The sequence below is a fragment of the Sylvia atricapilla genome, chromosome Z, assembly GCF_009819655.1.
Source record: "Sylvia atricapilla isolate bSylAtr1 chromosome Z, bSylAtr1.pri, whole genome shotgun sequence".
Classification (NCBI taxonomy): Eukaryota; Metazoa; Chordata; class Aves; order Passeriformes; family Sylviidae; genus Sylvia; species Sylvia atricapilla.
Genome location: NC_089174.1, coordinates 37,231,709 through 37,254,936, shown reverse-complemented (window position 1 = coordinate 37,254,936; position 23,228 = coordinate 37,231,709). Strand labels below are relative to the sequence as shown.

The window sequence follows — 23,228 nt, the reverse complement described above, 5'->3', positions numbered from 1 at the left end:
ACAAAGAGCAGCACCAGACAAGCTCAAACATCTAAGAGAACATGAAGATGGAACTCCCTAGAGAGCAACAGGAAGCTTTAAATCAAAAGGCCATTATTTTTCTGTGCCCGGTAAGAGTCAGGATAGTCTTTGTGTCTGCCATAGAACTTCAACTCTTTAAATCAGTTTCTTTATAGGAGTTTTCAATCCTGCGAGAGTAGCAATTGGCTGCTATGTTTTTTTCTCATGTTCCTTATCAGTAAAAATGGAGATTGTTACTAGTGCCATTAGGTACTGCTTTCTGCTCTGCAGCAGGTGCGAGTGCTTGTGATTCTGTTAGGATCGAGAGGCAGAACTGTGTCTCACTGGGTCATCTGCGTACCATTGTGATACCTTCATACATGTGTTACAGAGGTGCACATGGGAACAGCACTCCACGAGGAAGCGGAGTAGAAGACAGTGCATAATGGCAGTTAAAGCTGAGGGAGATGAGCTGTGCAGGGTGTCAGGGAGAGAGGTATGAAGTCCCATCCTGGCAGAGAGAGGGAGCTGAAGGGTGAGGAAGCAGGGTGGAGGTGGGATGTCTGTTCTCCATCTAAGTCTGGCATATTTCTCTGTACCCTGCTGCTTTTTGAGTTGATTGGTGAAGGCTGAGACCCAGGTAAACAAGTTGCAATGTTATTCAGTCTTTGTATGTGGTCACTGAGGTGTAAAGAGATTTTATCTCCTATACCTCCTGTTGAAGTGCTGACAGGTATTGCAAATTGTAAGAGGTTCCCTGGCTTGGCTATTGCTCAGGCCATAAATTAAGCACTGCATGGGATACTTAGACATACACCTGATTTATCAAAAAGGTCAGCATCTTTCAAAGACATAAAATAAAAACATTGTTTGTGTGAGATGTCCATGACTATTAGAGGTATGATTCTATTGCTTTGAATTGTCACTGCCAAAAGGTTGCTGAATTGCTCTAATGCTACACACTTACTGTCCTAAAAAAAAATTAAAAAAGATGGTGCTGCTCAAACAAAGCAGAACTATGTCTACGCCTCATGTGCTCAAATTCAAGGTGTGAAACACCTTGAGGCCCATAGTCTTCAGATGTGGGGTTCTCCAGAAAATTCTGTTCATGTACCTAAAATTTGTCCAAGAGCTTAGGCTCCAAAACCAGTAGTTATTTGTGGAGAACTTGGCTTTGGTTTCTCAAAACTGGTAGGCAAACATTTTTTTCCCAGATGTTTGTCTCTCAGGAATGTTCTTTTTTAGAGAGAGTTTGCTGTCTACTAAGCTAGTGGTTGCATGGTTGCGCACAAGGTAACTATTGAATGGTTAATAGAGGTAGTGTTCATGTCCAAGAAAAATAAAGAAACCTCTGGCTATGTGATGCAATTCCAGTAACCTGAAAGGAAACATTGTAAGACACTCTGAAAAATAGGTGTTTTCATGCCTTTAGAGCCACTGGTCAGTAAATTAATAAGCAGTGACTTCTGGCTACCACTCATGGCTTGATCTAGCATTGATCTCTATGTGTGACAGAGGTCAAATTTACTCCTCAGACTACTTAGTGTGGAAGGGACTGCAGTGATGAGTTCCAGACTTCTTTGTAAATATGTTAATGTAATGCTATGTAAATTTTGACTTTGGTTGTCAGAAAGGTGTATGTAAGACTGACATTCTCAGTGGAAATGAGCACATGAGCTGAATGACACAGGAACTTCAAAATGGATACTAACTCAATGGAAGGAAATGTGTCAAAAATTGTGCCAATGAAAACAAATGCAATCTCATTCTTATGACATTATAAGGTGCATCAGTGTTGTGTACTAGTCTTAGTGCATATGTACACCAGAGACAAATTTTGTTTTCTGTATGCTTCTCTCTTAAGGTGTACTGAAACATTTTAGTGTGTAATGACTGAAACACTAGGATTGTGATCTCAGTGTTGGGATCTAGAGCCTTTCACCTGCAGGTCATGGATTCAGGTCTGCCTCAAGCTGAGGATGACTAAAACTTGTTACCACCTGATGCCCCTTTGGGGAGGGAGAAGCTGATCCTTACATGGTTCTTAGCAACCCAACATCCACAGTAGCAATTGCTGCTGACTTCAGGCCCCTCAAAAGAGCAAAGAATTGCCTTGACCAGCTTCTGTTCCAGTTGGTGGGGAGGCTCAGGAGGAGTAGCAGTGTGTTTCATGGTGTGGGATGCTGACTTATTCAAGGCAGATCTGGAGTGTTCTGTCAAGGAGCTAAGAGGAAAGCCTGTAGATATCAGAGAGGATGGAGAGGAGGAGGACACTTTTCCTCTTCTGTGGAAAAACGAGCTTTTAAACAATAACTAATCCTCAGCAATAGAGCTGCTGTCAATTACAATATTTCATGTTGAGCAATGGCCTTCAAATACATCCTTGAGAATTAGAAACTGATACATTAAATGTGAAATAGTGCCAGGACACTGGTGTGTTACTACTTCGTTGGGTTTTTTTTTTTTTCCTTCAAAAAAAATGTAGCTAAATCATACAGATGACATGGTATCTCATTTTTAGTAGGCAGGCACCCATCACACTGCTGGAAGGATGGTGTATAAGCCACTGCACTGTGTTACCACCAGCAGTGAGACACTGCATTGACCTGTCACTTTCCTGTTAGTGGAAATTTTGTCACTAACTCAGCCATCTAGGTACTTAATCATAAGGAATCATGTAGTAAAAAACTAAAATGCCATTAAGTGGCTTTTGGTATATCAAAAAGGGACAGTGATATGTGGATTCTTTTTTCATCAGAATATAAAAGTGAGATGGTTCTGTCTGTCTTCGATATGAAATATAATTGGAGTTATGTATGCCATACATACAATTTATGTTAGTAACATTTTGAGTGTAAAATGTTGTCACTAAGCAGAAGAAAATGAAATCCGTAAAGGAAAACCACGAAATATCAGCATTTTGTTCACTCATCATATTTTCCCTTATATTGTTCATCCTGTGGATGGCTTTCTGCAGAATATGTGGGTCATGCAAGTAGTGTGTATTTCCATCACTGTGAGGCCAGAGGCTTCAGGTGCATTTCTGTGACATTTTTAGTGGTTTCTCTTCTAGGTTTTTGCACTACTTGTGGAAAGAAAAATAAATAAAGCACCAAGAGGCTTGATTTTAAAATAATGCATGTTCATGTAATTGTGCTGATTGTGTAGGTTGAAGATATGTGAGTATGGCAGCCTCCAGTGATCTGTGCGAATTTTAATTGAAATAAATTGAAGCAAAACTGGTACAAACTTCCTTTTTGCTCTCTTTTACTTCTAATATGTTGAAAGACCACTGATGTGTCCACTTGCTTCTGGTCTGTCCATATGTTTTAACATAACTTGGCTTTGCAGAGGAAAATTCTGTTAAATGTATGGTTATGATTTTTTTGTACCTGACTGCTACATTGTATAAAATATTTGCAATATTTGGAGTTGCTTCTACTATGTTTGGCTAAAGAAATGTACATAATGGACCCATCAAAGCAATAGTTAAATGATGTAATGCCTTAAGAAGAATGTGAAGCAGATCTGCTCTGGGTTCTGGAATCTGTGCCCAGCTTCTTGGGTGGTTTTGCTACTCCTGGTTGAAATGTTAGAAAGCGAAAACTGCTTCTGTTCTGATGACTGACTTGCATGATGAAGTTTTGATTAGCTAGTTCTGCCTTGTTCTGTGAAGCTAACATGGCTTGACAGGACCTTGATTAGGAAGCGATCATCTCTGTTGACAGTAAACAGTTGGTCACTTTCAGCAGAGATGGGAATGATGCCCTTTGTCTTGTACAAAGGAAGATATATTGGTTCAAGTTCTGCTTAAATTCAAAAGGAAAGTGTGGGTGGAATGGGAGAGAATATAGTACCAGGAGTAGGAGTTTATGGTAGACTCTGCAGTCCTCATAACACTGGGGCTTTATTGTCTTGACTGGTATTGAGAGACAAAAGAGAGAGAGAGTCATTTTGTCTTTGACGCACTTGCAGTGTAAAGGGTTGTGAAAGAAAGGTCTGGTTACAAGACATACAGATTAGGATAACTGTGCTCCCTTATTCCTGTAAGATGAAGTAAAATTCAAGTATCAAGGCTTCTGGTTGGTGAAATACTGTGGAAGGACAACAGTGAGCATAAATATGGGGCTGATGAGCTCAAGTATTTTTAGAGTTTTAATCTTGATAAGAATTAGCAATAGCTTTTTGTTACCATCCAAAGATAGTCTCAATGACAGTATGTCCTATCCTGTCACTGTAGTAAGAATGATGTTAAAAAGTTGTAAAGGAGCTCTAGGTAAAAGGTTGTACTTTGATTGTGCGGTTTTTTCGTTGTTGGTTGGTTGGTTTTTTGTTTTGTTTTGCATACTGTGTGCTAGTCTCTGTTCCATGGTATAAAGGAGGTAATCCCACATGTGACAGGCTGAAAAAAAATTGGATGTGTTGTGGAAACACTTATTTCTTCAAAGAATTCTTGAACAAGAAATTAGGCAATGCTTCGTGCCAGAATGTCTGTATGGTTTAATTGTTGAGGGTCTCATTCTGACAGCTTTATGCATGCAGGGGCCCAGCTTCTTGCCTGGTGGTCGTTTTAGCCCCAGGGGTGTTACGGGTGGGTTGAGGGCCCAAGTGATTGAAAAAGTATGTCCCTGTTCGGTCTCAGGAATCTCATCTCCAACTCTGCCAACTGGTTATGGATGAGTCTTCTGTTATATGACCTAGGAAGAAATAAATATATGTGCCTAATTTCTGTTCACATTGTTGCAGAACTAAACTTTGGCAGTAATTCAGATCACCAGTGTCAAGCTTATACTAGGACTGAGAAAAAAATGTAACAAATTAGACCAGATCTGTAGCTTGGATTTACATTCTTGTTCCTTCTCATCTGGATGTGGTCTTGATTCAGCTAATAGGCTGAATTAATTGACATTGCCTCCCACGTGCATTGGCCAGAGAGACTACAGGGGAGGTTACAGAAAGTATATAAACTCTAGCTGACTGGGGTTTTCGTAGAAGGGAAGACAGTTTTCTATTCTTGTGCAATGTTTTCTGGCAAGGCAAATTGTGTATGGCTCCCTCTAGAGCCTGTCGACTCTGCAGTCTCTCTGTATTTTTTTCCATCCCCCTCCCCAACATGTTTTCATATGGAGCACATCGTTCGGCTCTTGTCGGTTTGGAAACAGATGTTGCGCTTGAACAATCTCCTGCATCATAGCATGTTAAGCCAGGTACTGGGCCACCGGGGTAAATTAGCTGTAGACAGACCTTCCTGCTGCATTCAAAGTGCCTCTCTTTATATGAACTTGGCTTGCTTTTTTTTTTTTTTTTTTTTTTAAGCCAAAGAGGAACATTTACCTTTTATCTTTGCCAAATTATTTAGTAGAAGAGTGTAAATTAAAGCCATTTATCTTGAAATATGCTTTTGGAGCAGACTGTTTATACAAGTGTAAGAAATTGTAGCGTAGTATTTCTTCTGGTCTGCCAGGTAAAGTTTTTCCTTTTTTCTTCCTCTTTTTTGATTTTTACACATGAGATACTGGTTATAATGTAGAAAAAACAGAGGCTCCAGTTTGTGCATCGATGTTTCAGTACAGTAGCGGTAAAGATATTGTAATGAGGAATGTGGGGTTTTTTTCAGAGATACTAGAAGCTGTTCTTAGTTTTAGAGTTACACTGTGGTCAGTTTGATAAAGAATAGACCCTGCACACAAATCAGGGTTTTCTGACTGTAGAGTGTTCATCAAGAGAATGCAGAATAAGCAGTTATTGGCTAATACAAAGTTCTTAATATTTATCCATCAGTTGGTGGACGAGTGAGTCGGGAGTTAAATTACACACGGCAGAAGATTGGAGAAGAAGCCATGTTCAACCCCCAGCTCATGATCCAGACTCCACAGGAAGATGGTGCTAATGTACTAACAACAGAAGCACTCCGACAGCACCTTGAGTCTGCGCTTCAGGCCAGCAGAGTACATGTCTATATGTACAACAGGTGAGGGGAAACACAAAAGTTCTCTTGATCATATGTAGTAGCTGAAAAACTGGCGTGTGCTTTTCTCAGTGTGTTTTTAAATGGTTAGTACTTCTTAGACTTTCTCTTAGGGCTATGTTTTAATTTGGCTGTCACTGGTTTCTGATAGCTTGACACTGTGGCATGATAGCAGGGATAAAGTAGCATTTAACAAGATGGGGTAAAGTGGTGTTGGAAGTGATTCTGAGAGAGTACCCATGTGAGACATGCTGCAGCATGCAGCATTTCTTTAGGTAAAGGAATGATGTCTGTGGTCTTAAACATAGAACATAATGGACAGGATTTCTAACATTGAAAATCCTTCCATATTAAGTTGAATTCACTTGCCAGAATGATAATGGGGTACATAATGCCTGTGAACAATGGCACAGACTTCCAGAGTGTGTTCTTCCAACAGTTTGGCTGTAAAGGGAAATGCAGGTGTGTTGGAAATGTCAGCAGGTGGAATAAGAGCTGTTTCATATCATAGACAGCAGAGTATGCCTTAAAGAATGTCTGTGGCCCCAAACTGATGGTTGGCAGTTGTGTGTTGTACAACAGAAAAATACTAATGGTGCACCTAAGGAAGGTACCAACATGGGGCTAGGATGTCTCCCTGAGAAATTGTGCTTTCAGGGTTACTGTTTACACAGTGATGTGCCTAAGAGTCCTGCCTGTGAGGCACAAAGCTCCCTGTCTTTCAGCAGATCTTTCCAGCATACACAGCTGGTTCTTCCATGAGCTACTGCTGAGGCTCAAATTATCTTTTACGCAGCTCCTGCCCTGTCTTAAGTCATTAGAAGCCATGGTAGTGGAAGTTGTAATACAGCTGAAATAGAAAGGCAGGAATCTTAATGGCTTATTTTCTTCTGCATGTCTTGGTCAGCTGGCTGTATTTGGGTCTTCTGAGTGGGAGGTGGCTTTATTTGTGTCAGTAAGTAATACCTTAAGTCACAAGCAGTCTCATGTAAATGAGACTGACAAAAATACAAAATGTATTTTTGTCCCATTAACATATATTGACTAGCTTATACAGACAGAAGCACCTCCCTTCCTCTGAATGAGTTTTACAGAGAATATGGAAACAACTGAAATAAAGGTCTACCTCATAATGACAAAAAGGCGCTTTTTTTTGGTGAGGTCTAGTATATCTATTTTTAATAATGTTTGCCTTACTCAGTGGCTTGCTGCTTGAGGCCTGTGTGTGCATATAAGAGTCACAGTTTTAAATGTTTGTTACATTTTCAAAATAGCTTCACAGTGATTGTGCAAGAAGAAAATATTTGTCCTTCGTATTTCTTACAGACAGTGGAAATTGGAACATTTGTGTTACAAATCAGGAGAACTCATCACAGAAGCAGGTTACATGGACCAGGTATGTTAAGCAGGCATTTAATTACCAGGTTTGTGTATTTTCATGCTTCAGCTTGTGCTGCTTTCATTATATTCCAGTGTGACTGTGTTTTTCCTCTTTCTGATTTTGACAGATCATAGAATATCTTTATCCTTGCTTAATTATCACTCCTTTGGACTGCTTCTGGGAGGGAGCAAAGCTACAGTCAGGAACTGCCTATCTATTGTAAGGATTTTTTTTATAACTTTCTGGTCTGACTGTTTTTAATTGTATAACTGTGTACAACTTTTCAGTTGCATTTCCATTGTTTATTCAGATTCTGACTTAACAGGAAAAAGAAAATACAAAGTGTAGTGTCTCTACGTAAAAAATACACATGGATTTTTTTTCACTTAACACAAGGTTTACCTGTTTCTATCAGATTATTTGTAAACCTCAATTTAGATCCTCTGTTATTTTTCCTGTGCTGCTAGCGTGCAAAATTAAAATGTAAATTCTGAACTGAGTCCTTAAGAATTTATGCTTTGCCTTTTTTTCCCCTGGAACAAAGTTGTTTCTGGTGGGTTTTTTTCCCCCATAAAATACAAAAGCATTGGTTGGCTGGGAATTTTAGACCTAAGAAAATGTCTTGGGTTAATTCCCAAGTCTTCCTGAGGAATAAAGAACAACTCCTTTGCTTCAGAGACAGTTAAAGAAACCATATAGTATCTTTTATGGGTGGTTTCTCACAGTTTACAAGTATGTGATACTAGATGCCCTGAATTCTTGTAAGAGTTAATTGTTAATCTGTGCAGGCATTTTCTGTTAATTATGCAAGAGTTAGCATTTGAGTTATTGTTTCTGTCCTGGTTTGCATGTCTCTGCAAAAGCAATTTGCAATGGCCATCTCCTAACCTTTAGTGTACCGTTTTAGATGGGGAAATAAGGGGGTTTATGTTTTCTGGTTGGGAGATTCAGAATAATGACTTAAGCCTGGTTAAGCAGATACAGTGTGGTTTTAACCACAGAATAAGGCAGTCAAAAGCCTTTCTGGTCTGTCAACATCACAAATTCAGAAGTGGGGGTGGGAGATGTGACAGTGATAGTGGTGACAGCCGTGGTAGCAGGAAGGCTTGATGGTTGATAGTCAAGCTGCCAGGGCATTTGAAGGAACACAGTATTGTTACAGATAAACAAAGATTGGTTATATTGATTGATTACATTTGCAAGATGATTATTAGACTAGCAAGAAGTAATCTGATACTATGAGAAAGGCTTTCTTTTCTCAGCCCCTTCTCTTCTGTCCCTCTCCCCTCCCCCCTAATTCTTTGAAGCAGCAGTTGGCTGCTTTTTTGTTATTTAGGTACTTGATAATTTGTTTTGCTTTGATGTAAGTGAAAGTACATTTAATCGGTTTTATAAGATAGCTTTGTAAGAATCAAGTATTTTTGTTGAAATTATAGCTGGGCTCCAAGAAAAGTACATAAACAGATTTAATTAAAACATACCTTACATTTTATGAAACAGCCTTACCAGAAAAAGTTTTAACTTGTAGCAGAAAATAACTCAGTTATTTGTCCAAATATGAGTTTTAAAGTTTGTTCATCTTACGAATGTTAAAAAAATCTTTGTCTTTTTTCTATGTGTCTTTTTCTCCTGGTTGCTCTTGCAGAGGGAAGCCTCCTTTGCAGTGGATCAACTTTGACCCCTTAGAATTCTTGGAAGAGTTAAAGAAAATAAACTACCAAGTGGAGAGCTGGGAAGAAATGCTGAATAAAGCAGAGGTTGGTCATGGTTATATGGATCGACCCTGCCTGAATCCTGCTGATCCCGATTGCCCAATCACAGCTCCCAATAAAAATTCCACCAAAGTAAGTTTGCTTGTCCTTGTGCATGTCTTTTCAAGGGAGGCTGGGGGGTGGTGAAGGTTGGAGGGAAGGTCAAACAGAATAGAAGAAAGTACCATTTTCTTCCAAGCAATATATAGATTGTATTCGTGCATGATGTCATTTTTCTGTTCCTGTTACCGCTGTTAGCTCATGGACATGGATTTTGCCTTGTTGTGTGATGCAATGCTTAATCCTGTGTATTTGGAGTGAAAGTACAATTGTCAGCTGTGGCTGTGGCACTACAGTGATGTGGCATTTCAGCAAACTGGTGCCTCAGACAGACAATAGCCACTGCTGGAACACAGCTACTGCTGCACCCCTATGCCATGCAGAAAAGACTTTCCTCAAGTAGTCCCAGTTTTGTTGATTTTTGTGATGAATTTGAAATCAAGGGCCTTGAATTTATATATCCCTTTATCAGTCACAATAGACTTTGGAGAAGCTGTCATCTGGTCAACAAGCGTCTGGGTAGTTTCTTAAGTTGATTTGTTGAATGCCTTTCTTTTAGTAGACTACACAGATGGTCTTTAACATCCATGATTCTAGTTCATGGATGCGTAATTGAGGTATGAATTTGTCTAAAGTCATGAAACCTATTAACTGCTTCTTTATAACTTTTTCTAGCCTCTTGATGTAGCCCTTGTTTTGAGTGGTGGATGCTATGGACTATCAAGAAAATACATGCATTGGCAGGAGGAGCTGATTATTGGTGGTACAGTCAAAAACGGTTCTGGTAAACTTGTCAGGTAAAAAAAAAAAAATTAAAGAAAATGTCAGTTTTAATTTCATTTTCCAGGTCACAGTAGGAGAATGATGCAAACTCTATTGCCCTTCTCGTGTATTATAAATTTCACTTTAGGGTGCTACATCTCAGAGAGCAGAATTTTAAAAGAATGCTTTGGCTGTTGTTTAAACTTAAGGTGGTGTCATCATATTCTGCTTCTAACCTCAGAGTGATGCTGTATGTTGTTCAGAAAGAAAGCTTTTTACTGGCAGCTTTGTTGTTTAGAATGTTTGTATAAAGCATTAAAGAGTGTGTAAAGCACTGAGCACCTTTGATCACATTTTGGAATATGATCAAAGGAAAAAGGAAGAAAAATAATGCAAGTAATGTACTCACTCGTTTGACTTCTCTCAGAATTCCAAAATATTCTTTGAATCTTTTATTCAGGGTCAATACAGAGAATAGTCTATTTTCATGTCGCTGTATTGTTAATACAGCTTTGAGTGGTAAAACAAACTCAACCCCTTTGTTTTAGACTTCTGAACAAAGACTTTAGTGAGGGAATAAAATTGCATCATTTACTGTTCTGAAAAATGCAGGCCATACTAAATAAAACGAAGCATTATTTTTCCAGAGAACTTTTAATCTTTTTAACATTCACCCAATACGTTGCTCTCAAGAAAGAGCCAAGTAAGGCACTTCTATTGAAAAAGAAAATGGTTCCTTCTAGTTATATAAGAGCTCCTGAAATTGTTGGATGGAGTTGCATACTGGGGAAATTCAAGATGGATTGCCTTTGTGTACTCCACACAGCTTATTAGGCATGCAGTTTAATCTACCACTTCTCTCCAAGGGGTGAAAGAGACCAAGGTCTTCTAATGACATTTTGTCAGCATTTACAAGACCTTGTAGAAATAACTGTTTCTGTGGCATCCTCACAGCAATCTGTCTTATCAAGCATGATCTTTATAACAGATTTGTAGGGTTATATTCTCTTCTCTTGAAACTAATCATACTGAAAATAATGACAAAACTCTTATTAACTTCAGTGAAAACAGATTTAGCCTCAATACTTGCATGGAGCAGTCAGTACAGCTGCACCAGATACACAGTAGAATAATTATACTCTGTTCAATCTTAATACAAGCATGTGCCCTGTAAAATCAAGAACTCAAGCGAGCTCCTGTTAGAATTGCATTTGGGACTTCATGCCATGAAAATATTTTCCTGAAAAGGCTCAGTTTCTGCTTCTTCCTCCTCTCTTTTCTCTCCATGTCACAGTGCCCAGGCTTTGCAAACAATGTTTCAGTTAATGACCCCTAAGCAAATGTATGAGCATTTCAAGGGGTATGAATATGTTTCACATATCAACTGGAACGAGGACAAGGCAGCAGCAATTCTGGAAGCCTGGCAGAGGATGTATGTTGAGGTAAAATTGAAAGTAACTTGGATACTGTACTATAAAGTCCTACTAAGATCCACTGCCTTCTGTCACAGTTTTTTACAGTATTTCCTTAAGGAAGATGCTTAAACCAGAACTGAGTCATTGCCTCCCTAATTTTAAGGGTTCTTTTGGGTTTGTTTTGGTTGTTTGGTTGGGGTTTTTTTGTGGGTTTTGTTTGGGTTTGGGTTTTTTGGGGTTTTTTTTCCAGTAAGAAGCTGCTTGGTTATTCCCATATGAGAAGCCATAAAGGTTTTACTTCTTGCTGCCTAGGACTATTTTGCTTAGCTGGGCCTGAAAAGAAACTGAAGAGCTAGCTGGAGTTTAAAAGCTTTTGGTTGGCATGGCTATTCTAAAGGTGCCTGGAAAACATTAGCCAGCCATGGGCTGCTCTCTCAGCAGCAGCCCGGGTGGGGAGGCTGTGTGACAATGCTTGCCCTCTGTGTCCCAAACCGTGCCCTCCACTGCCTCTGCAAATGGCCAGGCTGGGAGGGGCAAAGAGATGGCTGGCTTGGGGTTAAATGCAGAACTGTTGCTGGTATTATGGAGTTACAGGAAGGGGTTCAAATTAGGTGTTTGTAGTGTTCTGGGCATGCAGTAGGCTTTCCTGAAGGGTGCTAATTCTGTCTCATAATCAGCAGTTTTCCAGAAAAAATGCACAAAACACACTTGTGTTGCATCAGAGTACATGTCTGGGTAGAGCATGGGCTTTCGCAGGGACATTAAGGCAAAAGGATTTGATTTCAGGTGTGTGCTGTAGAAGAGGGTAAGGACTTCTTTTGACTAAATGACTAAAATAAAAGGAAAAATTCTTCATTCACATAAAGTTTTATTTTTCTTTTCATAGGTTGTTCATCAAAGTGTTGCACAAAACTCTACTCAGAAGGTGCTTTCCTTTACTACGACCACCCTGGATGACATCTTGAAGTCATTTTCTGATGTCAGTGCTATCCGAGTAGCTAGTGGCTACTTACTAATGGTAATAAAATAAATCTTTTTAATTTTCTTTGGTAGTCGAGCAAGGCTTAAAAATATACTTTATTGTTCCCACTTTGCAGTCCAGAATATTCTACAAATGTTGAAAATAAAAACTGCAACTATGGTTTGTAAACTTTATCTCAGGCTTCTCACCTATTCCATTTTGTAACCTCTGTGACATGTCTATTCTGATTAAAAATTGTGTAAGGACCTGTAGGTGGGTGGGGAGGCACAGCTGTTAGAGAAGGATCCATTCTAATATTTTGGTTTTTTCCCCCCAAATTCCCCTCCCTGCTCCTCTCCTTAGCTTGCCTATGCCTGTTTAACGATGCTGCGATGGGACTGTGCCAAGTCTCAGGGTGCTGTGGGGCTGGCAGGAGTCTTGTTGGTTGCACTCTCTGTGGCTGCAGGATTGGGCCTGTGCTCACTGATTGGAATTTCCTTTAATGCTGCCACAACTCAGGTATTTAGAACACACAAGTCTGCTGTTAAATTGCAAGTACTCTGTTAATTAATGAACACAAGTGAATCTTTGAGCAATACAATGCTGAAAATACATTTTGTCTTTCGATTTTTACCTGTGCTGTTTTCCTATTTCATAGCTTATGCTGTGATAAATTAAATTATTGTGCTGTCAAGTGATAGTGAAGAAAAAACAGGTATTATGTAGTCTGTATAATTCTGTGTTGTTGGGTTTTTCTGTGTCCCAATACAAGTGGAGGCATCCTAAGTACCTGAGGACCTGCAGCTTTATTTTTACATATGAATATACCAGGATGTTCAAGTTCTGAAAATATTTTGAATGTAACTTGAACTATTATCAAATATTTGTCTGTCCAAAACTTGAATTACTTCTGGTGAGAATTTGTACCTGTAAATGGTATGTTTTAAGTTCCTCAGCTGCATTCTAGAATGAAAGTTAATACCTGTATTGCACCCTTTCCATTTTCATTTTACCCTTGGATTTGTGTAGAGTGTAATGTAAAAGTTGCTTTAATTAGCCATTTAATAGCTAGCTTCATGGCAGATCATATCACAACCTATTTGGGTTTTGTTTTGTTTCTTCACCAAGGTTTTGCCTTTTCTTGCTCTTGGAGTTGGTGTAGATGATGTTTTCCTTCTGGCACATGCATTTAGTGAAACAGGACAGAATAAGAGAATTCCATTTGAGGTAAGGACAAAACGGAGATTTTGGGAAAATAAAACAAAAAGTTTCGTGTAGGAACAGATAATCATATCCGGAATTAATCAGTGGAGGTTTTTTTTTCTCAATAGCTTTTCGTAGAGTGTGGAAATTACTATTTCTGTCAAAATAGGAAATGATATCAATCCGTATGGTCCTAGGACATTTTGGAATGTTCACATTCTTGTTTATTTTGTTTTTTCTCCTTTTTTTTTTTTTTTTTTTTTTTGTTTTGTAGTGTCTTAGGTTTATTTTCTCTTGAAATTTTAATTTATAAACTGTTACATAAAGACTAACTTCTATAATCCAAATTCTGCCAAAAATTTCAGTGAAAATTAACGCAAATTTAGGAACAAACTCAAATAGGAATCTTGACAATTAAATAAAATTATTTTTATAAAAAACCACACAAGATATAAGGGGAAAAGAGAGGGCTTTACTCATACTATATGGTCCTAAAATTGAGTTATTTTCTATATTTTTCTCTTGGTTTTATTTTTTGAAGTTTATAATTGATCATAACATTTTAAAGCATAATATATAACTCATAGGAAGTCTAAGGTGCCATCATTGGTATGATCCTTTACTTTTATTAGTCTTTTTATTCTTAGCCCAAAGTTTCACATCCAAAGTGCATCCCATTTAAAACTATTGTATATTTCCTGATTTTGTTTTTTATAATCTCTGTCTGCTTTATAGTAGCTCCTTGAGTTAGGAAAGGGTCATGTATTTATCTTGATTTCTTCATGGGTTTTGTGTGTGACCACCTAGACTTGGTGGTGTTCTTTTTGTTTGCTTTGTTGCATATTTTTTCAAGATGTGTAGCTATGTTATGCCTTTATGCTGTTAGTACATGCTTATTTTGTCTGAAAAACGAAAACACCAAGTGGTTCTACTGGTAAAAATTAAATCCTTCTCAACTGCAAACGTGTGTGATATATTGTTAGTACCCACTTAGTTTTGTGTTCTGAAGCTAGAATCAACTCCAGTCATGTTTTCCGCCTCAAAAAACTTGAGCACTTCATCTGTGTTACTACTGAGCAGTAAACTTAGTATATAGTTTTCTCATATGCTCTCAAATGCAAAATTATATTCAGAATTTAATTGTAACAATTTTTCACTGTTACTCTGTTGTATCTGTAGCAGGACCCCTTGGTTTGCAGGACATCACCTTATTTGCTTGACTTTTAAGATACATCGTTTGTTTTGCAGGACAGAACAGGTGAATGTCTGAAGCGAACAGGAGCAAGTGTAGCCCTTACATCTATCAGCAATGTAACTGCTTTCTTTATGGCTGCCTTAATTCCTATTCCAGCTTTAAGAGCATTTTCACTCCAAGTAAGTTTATATCCTATTTTGTTAGCTCTTTTTAGCAGCACTGTTTACTGCCTTATTCCCAGTAATTTTAGCAAGCTTAGAGAAAACTTCAAGAATTTTGTGTTCCAGATGATTAGAGAGAAAATGTGAATTTTATGTGCTGAACCATGCATCACTTGTTCACCCTGTGTCTGTCTTTTTGTATTTGTTTGTATTTGTATTTGTGGTAATATACCTTCAGAAATATGAAATATGATACTGGAGAAGGATTTCTTCTAAAAGTGAAGACTGAAGAAAGCTTTTGGTAGTTTCTCCCCTGACATAAGCAATTTATAACACTATAAAGCACAGTATTATTTCAGTAGTTTTTTCTTCTCTAGCCTGATTATCCATTGTTTTTTATTCTCATTGGGTCCTTGGCTACCCAGAGGAAGCAGGGCTGCAATTTTTCCTAATACATGTGGCAATTATTGCTGTTCTCAGAGATTTAAGTATGCCTGCATTAAACTGTAAACTTTGTGATTGCATTCATGTTACTAATAAGCATTAATTATTTGTTTACATTTCCTTCTCAATAGCCAGTTGGGTAGAGAATAATAGAGAATATAAAGGCCTTACTGGTTTTCTTTATCATTTAGCAGATGCCTGTGGCAACTAAACCTAGATATTTAGTCTTGAATGGTTAGTAGTGTCTAGAAAAACCTAGATGACTCTTCTTACAGATCATGTAATAGTGAATTGTTTTATTTTATAGAATCACAGAATAGCTTGAGTTGTAACAGACGTTTTGAAGGTCATCTAGTCCTACCCCATCCACTACCCCCTGAGCAGGGACATCTTCAACTAGACTTTTCTGGGTGACTTGTTGCAGTGTCTTCCTATCAAAATTTTAAAACCCACTTCTTTCTTACATAAAAAACACTTCTTTGTTACATCTAATCTAAATCGACCCTCTTTCAGTTTAAAGTCATTCCCCTAATTTTGTCACTACATGGCTTTGTGGAAAGCCCCACTCCAGCCTCCCTGTAGCCCCCTTTTAGGTACTGGGATGCTGCTGTAAAGTGCCCTCAGAAATTTCTGCAGGCTGAGCAATCCAAATTCTCTGAGCCTTTTAGCTCAATGTCCTTCCTGTGCTGGGACCTCAGAGCTGGATGCAGGGTTCCAGCTGGGGTCTCACCAGAGCAGAGCAGAGGGGCAGAATCCCCTCCCTCCCCTGCTGCCCACGCTGCTTTGGATGCAGCCCAGGACATGTTTGGCTTTCTGGGCTGAGAGTGCCCATGGCTGGGTCATGTCCAGCCTCTCACGCACCAGCACTCCCAAGTCCTTCTCCCCAGGGCTCCTCTTGCTCTGTTATCCCCAGCTTGTGCTGATGCCAGGTATCAGGTACAAGTGCAGGTGCAGGACCATGCACTTGACTTTGCTGAATCTCATGAGATTTGCATGGTAAAGACTAGGCTAGCTGTGTGACATACTTTTGGTAATATATCACTTCTTCCACTGGAAGAAGGTTATTTATGTCTCCTAAGCCTGTTTATGGCCTGATTTCAAACATTTAACAGGTACCTGTAGCAGCTAACAGGATACTGGAGGTCATCAGACTCTGTAGTATCTGCTTTACAGAAGTTACATCAGCCTAAATGCATTTCATACAGAAGTATTCAACACAATTGGACCATTTTGTTGTAATCATGCTGCTGAGCTATGAGCCACCAATATTAATTCTCTTGTATCTGATCAAATTTTGCTCATTTTGTTTCTTGTTTTCGCTGTTCAGCATCGGAATATGACAGGTTGCCATTGGAACATATGTGGAGACAGCAGCAATGATGTAGTCAGTTAATTTACCTATGCCTATCTTAAAGTAATTTATTTTTGCTTACTGCCATGCTACAGTCTGAGTCACTGAGCGTTTAAAACACAGTCTGCATAGCAGAATGACAAGCAAAAGTTTTCCAGTGAGATTTCAACATATTATATTATTGTATGAACAGATTGATATTATTCAGAATAAAAACATCAAAGTCTTCTTTAAGGCAGTGATTAATATGGAATTTATGTGTAGGAACCCACATGAGTGTCCAGAAATTAGGGTTTGAATTGCTCAGACTTTTCTCACTTGGTAATTTGCCTTTGCTGGAACACAGTACCCCCGTATGTAAGTATATAAGAGGTGAAACATGCAAAAAAGGAGCAGTGGGAGACTTACACTGGGTATTCATTGATGTCAGAGCTACATATATGACTGATGCACTTATAAGTTAGCAACCACTAAAATGAAATCCTTTGTTTTTAGAAAGGAACATCTATTAGTTGCTTTGCCTAGCTTCACCAGGTAAAATCAAAATCAGGTGATACTTTGATCTCAGTACTTGGAATCAGGGAACCATGGCAGTTTTGGTGGGTGGTCTGTATTTATGTATGGATTTCTTTATTTACAGTCTCCTTCCTCTCTCTCCCTCTTACTCAGACTTGTTTGAACAAGAAGTCTTTTCCATCATTGATGGTTTCCTAGAAAATCTTTAAAAGCAATAAAATACTGCTGCATTTACTTTTCACAGATAGTGAAAACAACTACAACCGTCTTCCATCTTCTCATCTAGATAGTAAATTTCTACAGAGGGGGCTTAAAAAGAAGGATTGCTCTTGACCTTGTTTTGCTCTTCATTCACTTTTCTTAATACATTACACGATAATTTGTCAACCTTTCATAATTTTGAGGCCCCGTATTGGTAAAACGACCTGGCTGCAGAGGGAGAATAAACTGTTTCCTGCATCTGAAGGACAAACTTCTGGTTAGAAATTCAAGTTTTGCACATCGTGGCCTTCTCCTGTCTCAGCTTCTATCATATTCTGCCACCTAAAGCAGTTCATTGATACCTATGAGTTAGTTATTTACTTTATGGAACTTAAACACTTCCAGTCTGATGCTGTCTTAGGACAGCATTTTTAAATTTAGGAGAGCAAATTAAAAAATGGAATTTAGTTCTTTTGAAGGTGAGATCTTTGAAATTAAATACATGCAAAAGTAGGGACTGTTTTAGCTCTTTCGCTGTTCTGATTTTCTTTTTTCATTTGTTGATCTTATTAGCCCCCTATTTAAGCAGTTTTAGGCTTTGAGATTGCTGAATATGACCCAATTACTCAGTCATAAGGATCCTCTCTAAGAGTAGTCAGGACTCTGAAATTTCAGATGTGTTTTGTTTCTTAAAATGGTGGTAAAGGCAGAGGTTATTGGAGAAATCCACTGAAAGTTTTGAAGCTTACAGTAGGAGTGTCTTAAACATAGCCCTTTGTTTTGAATATAAGTGCAGGAAGTCAAGGCTGAGTGTAATTACCTCTGGGCTGTATTATTTCCTAAGACAGTCTGTTCAGAGATTGTCACACAGTAAATTCTGCCCAGGAAAGATAAGATAAAATAATATTATCAACCTCTTCTTTCTTACGTCAGAAACTTCCTTTCCTAACAGCAGAGAAGTGGTGTGGATCCACTAATGAGTAGAGGTGGAACTTTTCCCAATAAGTGTTAGAAATAACTTTTTCCCTCCCCACAAGAATTAAGTTTTTTTTCCTAAATGTAGAAGTGCATTACCAGGTCGCAGTGGTGGGTTTCTGGAGGGAAAGAATGTATGTTTTTAAGTTCATTCCATTATCTTGGTCTGCTGAAGTGGTTCGTCCCCTCCCTTTATCCACATCATTTACCTTTCCCTGCCCCGACACAAGAATTTAACAAGCAAAATTAAAGCCTAAGGGAAAAGGGGGCAGGGGACAAGGATCTGACCCTGTACCATGTCAGGAGGGAGCTGCAGATAGAGAGCAGTAGGGTGGAAGTTTTCCTGACAGACCTCCTCATCTGTTCATCACCTCTGGCTATACAGCACACCCGGTCTCCCTGGGTGGGCTGCCAGGAATGGCACATAGCAGCACATACTTCAGCGGGGCCCCAGCACATACCTGCCAGCCTGTCTCCCTGCTCCCTTGCTTGCCTCCAGCACAGACTGCTATTCTTCTGTCTCTGTTAACAGTTGCAGCAGCAGTAATATTTTTAGGCTGTGCATTATGAAAAGATGCAAAAACTGTAGCATGTTTCTCAGGAAGTGACCAACATAATTTTTTCTGATTAATGGAAATTTTACTGCTCTCTGATCTCATTTCACTGAATACCTTCATTTTACACCCTTGAGTAGGTCTCATTTTATTCCGTCTGGACTAATCTTACCTTTGTTGATTCCCCAAGGAGAAGGTCTGAGGCCTTTTTCTCTCCCATTTGACCATTGGTCTCTGAAGGTGTGAGAGAAGATGCCCTGTTCTCAGAAATCCTAAGCATGCTTTCATCCTGGGTGCTGCCTGTACTCGGGAAGCTCTGCTGCCACAGTTCCTTGTTGCTTTTACCGTCTGTGGCTATTGTCACAATCTCAGTTCTCATACTTTGCCATTCCACAACACTGTATGAATGAATGGCATTGGGAGGGAAGCAATGGCAGATACATGGGGTCGGAGACTGAATCACTCCTCAGTACTTTCTCCTTCCCTCTCCTTACCAAGTCACAGTGTGGGTTTTTTTTTTTTGATGAGACAACAAATTAAAATTCATACAAGAATTTATTTAGTTGTGAAAACTGACAACTGTTAATCCTTGTAGCACTGGATTAAGGTGGGTGAGAGAGAGTGTGTGATAGATATATAGGAAGTGCAATATAAAGCTCTGGGAATCTATTTAAATTAAAATCAGTGTAGAGGTTGCATGGAAATATTTTACTTGCAGGGTGGTTAGTACATCAACACTAGGCTGCCACGGTGGAAAATCTAGTGCTAAAAAGAGGTGTAAGTAGGCTGATTCACTGTGTGTTGTTGGATTAGTTTTGATGCTTCTTAAAAAAATCAAATGCCAGTATAACTATTATTATTTATTGGCATCTCTACCACACAGTTAAGTATTAGTTTTCAGATGTAGTAATAGAGATTCAAGGACGTTCATGTCTAGAGAGGGAACTGATATGGCTTGAAGTATTTGCAGTTCATAGAGCAGAAACAGAGGACTTCTGTTAGTTTTTCAGCTATGCTGAGAGGAGTAAGAATTATTGAGTCAGACCTCAGCTATTTTTTCTAAATCTCAGTAAACCTTAGCTGATCCTTGATACAAGATCTTGGTTAGGCACAACTAATTATTCATGTTATATGGATGATTCAACCTTTTTTTGGTTTAGCACCAGCAAAGAAAGCAGTTGTAAGAATGAGGTCCAACAAACACCTTTCTTTCAACAGCAGCTATTTGTTTTCCTGACAGATTGAATCAATTCTAGAGCAGATCAAAAGCTAATCACTTAATTTTAAAGTCTTGGCTATGACCTTGCATACCTTTCATTGTGAATATTTATAAATCATTAAATAATCATTGGATCTTTTCTCACAAAGATGACTAAATACTAATTTGGCTTCAAGTAGCAGGAGAATTCTGTTCTAGTAGCCATGTGTACAGACAACCAGCAGTACTAAAATCTTGCTTTAAACAGGCTGGTGACCAGAAAAGAGAAACAGCAACAAAACTAGCTTTTGTATGCAGTATATTTATGCTTGAATTACTAGAAAATGTTTACATGACCAGTTGATTCTCTCATTTTCAGAACTGTAAAAACAATATCTAAGCTTTTTATTTTATTCTGACTATTGCAAGACTGTAAAAATTATTCAGTGTTTATTACTTTGATTTTTGCAGATAAATTTAAGCAATTTATGTAATATAATTGAAAAGCAACTCAAGAATTTTTAGAACATGGATTTTGGATATCACATTGTTTGTACTGCCAGTTTTGAGGTCTGATCTCTCAAGATCAAAAGAAACTATATATTTCTTCTGGAAAAAAAGACATCACATTTATGTTGGGTCATTTTTGTAGCCCAACTTTTGTTCTTTTTTAAGACTGTATTAACCCATGCAGTCATTATTTCAGAAGTTACTATTTCAGAAGGTGGAAGCACTTGATAGTTTATATATGGATTGCTTAACATGAAACTGGGCTACTATTGAGATGGCTACTTCTTACCAAATGGGTAAAACATAACGCTTTCAAAGGGTTTTTTCTTTTCATTGGTTGGTGGCTGAACAGTTTTTTCCCCAGTGTTTTCCTACTCTTACAACTGTCTTCCAGTTCCCAATGCTCAGCTTTCCCTTTGTGATGGCTAGGGCTCCTAACAATTCTGCATTACAAATAAATGCTATCAATAATAGTGATAGATGCTGCACCACATATGTTTATGGAAATTCTCTGGGAATCTCTGTGTGGGAAAGGGTTTGGAGTATGGTTTGAAAGGGGGTGGGCGGGGAGGTTGTTTTTTTCATTATGTGATACTTGCTTTACAAATTAAATCAAGTATTCTTGTTCCAATTTAAGACTCATTTTGCTAGACTGGCTCATAAATCAAGCTCTGTTAAACACAGGCATATTAATACATGTATTTGCTTTGTGGTGTTGGTTTAATTCTGATTCTCCTTTAAAAATAATCCCTGATACTCAAAATATTGCTCTTTCTTGGCTAACCTTTTAAGTAAGATGATCAAGTGCATAGCATTTCACTAAACTCATCTGGTTTTTTAAAATTTATTGAAATCTTCTTTTCTGATTTAATAGCATGCTTTAGTATTATTGTGATACTTAAATTGCTTCAGATCCCATAGATGTAAGCTCTTCAGTTCTAGTTTCAGGTTTGTTTCAATTTTATTTTGACATGAGACTATAAATATGTCAGAATTTCATGTAAAAAGATGATTTGCCTGATTTTTCAGGCAAAAGCTTGAAAGCATCAGACAGATTGCAGTGGTAAATGGGGATGAGAATTGAAAGGGAATTTTTATACTTTGTAAAGCTGATGCCCTACATGAAGTTTAGCAGCATTACTTATCCTATGATTGTCTCTAGGCAGCTGTTGTGGTGGTGTTCAATTTTGCTATGGTTCTCCTGATTTTTCCTGCTATCCTGAGCATGGACCTTTATCGTCGGGAAGACAGGAGACTGGACATATTTTGCTGTTTTACGAGGTGAGAGTGAGCAGTAGCTTTGTCCTTTCTGTGGTCACCAATCAGTGCATCCATTCCTTGTCATGTGTGGGAGTTCTTCATTAAAGTGGCATGTTATTGTTATGATTTTATTGCAAGTGACTGGCTTATGTTTGCTACCTTGTTTTTCACCTGCCTGAAGGGAAAAACTGAAATACATCTGTCTCCCTCTTTAGCCTCACATCCCCTCTTCCCTACCACACTTTTTCCTTCATTCCTGCATTTGTTGATTTTGACTGTTGGAGAACAACTTCCTAAAAGTAGATGAAGGATCCACTATTTAGGAATATTTTGAAGTATTTTTATAATGTTATGAGTTACTGCAAGGTGTCCAGTGCCAGTAATGGCTAATCTTGTAAGCTGTACATAACTCAGGATACTGAGAAACCTGACTTACCATAAATCATTATGTGTTAATTTTTATGCTTTTATGCCTTTAAACCTAAATAAACAACTGAAAATTTCTTCCCCTTAGGTGAGTTTTTCATAGAACTATAAGGAATGATCACTACCACTACAAGATAACAATTGATAAAGTGTCTCCTTTTTGCTGCAGTAGTAATATGGAGTGGTAATACTGCCATTCTAAAGCATGTGCAAACTGCCACGTGGTAAATGGTAATACTGCCATTCTAAAGTGTGTACTCTCACCTGATACACAGCCAACTCTGAGCCTAGAGTGGGGGTTTAGAGTCTGCTATCATCAGTGGAGACACTACTTGGAAATGAAACATCTTTTCTACCTTAGTTTTTGCTTTCACTGCAGTGAAGAGAATGGGTTACATTTCTACACATGTACTCCTACTGTCATAACCAGGATGTGGAGAATCTGCATTGGGATGTCTTAGCCATTTACATGCATCCAGGGGCTGATAGTTGAATATTTTAAAGTCAAAGGAAGAAAGCATTTTACTAAATTTGTTTCTGAGGGAATGGTTAAAACAGGAGTAGATCCCAAGCTATTTCTTACTCAGTCATAGTTTCAGAGAACAGCTGAATATATTAGAGTTTTGGAGCCCTGATTCTCAGGAATTCAGGGCACTCAGACCTTCCATTTATTCCCTCATCTAAAGCTGCACCAAATGTGCATCAGAATTCAGCCCCTTTGCATATGAAGTAATGCAGTTAGTGAAAAACTTGTTTTGATTAGGTAGGCAACATTCTAAATTCCTCTTGTTTTTGTAGGCTTTGTGCATGTGGTGAAAAATATCTGATACTGTTTACTGTCATCCATTTGTCATTTCTCATGTACAGGAATAGGTTTGTCTCCGATAATTATAGGGTTTTTTATATTAACAAGGTATCTGTTAGGGTCTTGAATAG

At 38.4% G+C, this 23,228-nt stretch overlaps 1 protein-coding gene across 2 annotated transcripts in view; it reads left to right on the top strand.

The window, feature by feature from the left end:
• Nucleotides 1-11,838, top strand: part of PTCH1 (patched 1) — a 30,471-nt gene extending 18,633 nt beyond the window's left edge. The window contains exons 3-8 of one of the 2 annotated variants that reach the window (XM_066338828.1): nt 5,782-5,971; nt 7,295-7,364; nt 7,477-7,568; nt 8,995-9,193; nt 9,836-9,957; nt 11,217-11,838. In XM_066338828.1, the coding sequence (XP_066194925.1) occupies nt 5,782-5,971; nt 7,295-7,364; nt 7,477-7,568; nt 8,995-9,193; nt 9,836-9,957; nt 11,217-11,466 (923 nt within the window). In that variant the 3' untranslated portion in view covers nt 11,467-11,838. Of the gene's footprint in view, nt 1-5,781; nt 5,972-7,294; nt 7,365-7,476; nt 7,573-8,994; nt 9,194-9,835; nt 9,958-11,216 lie in introns of those variants that run through there. The other variant, XM_066338829.1, reaches the window with a different exon arrangement.
• The last annotated feature ends 11,390 nt before the right edge of the window (nt 11,839-23,228 follow it).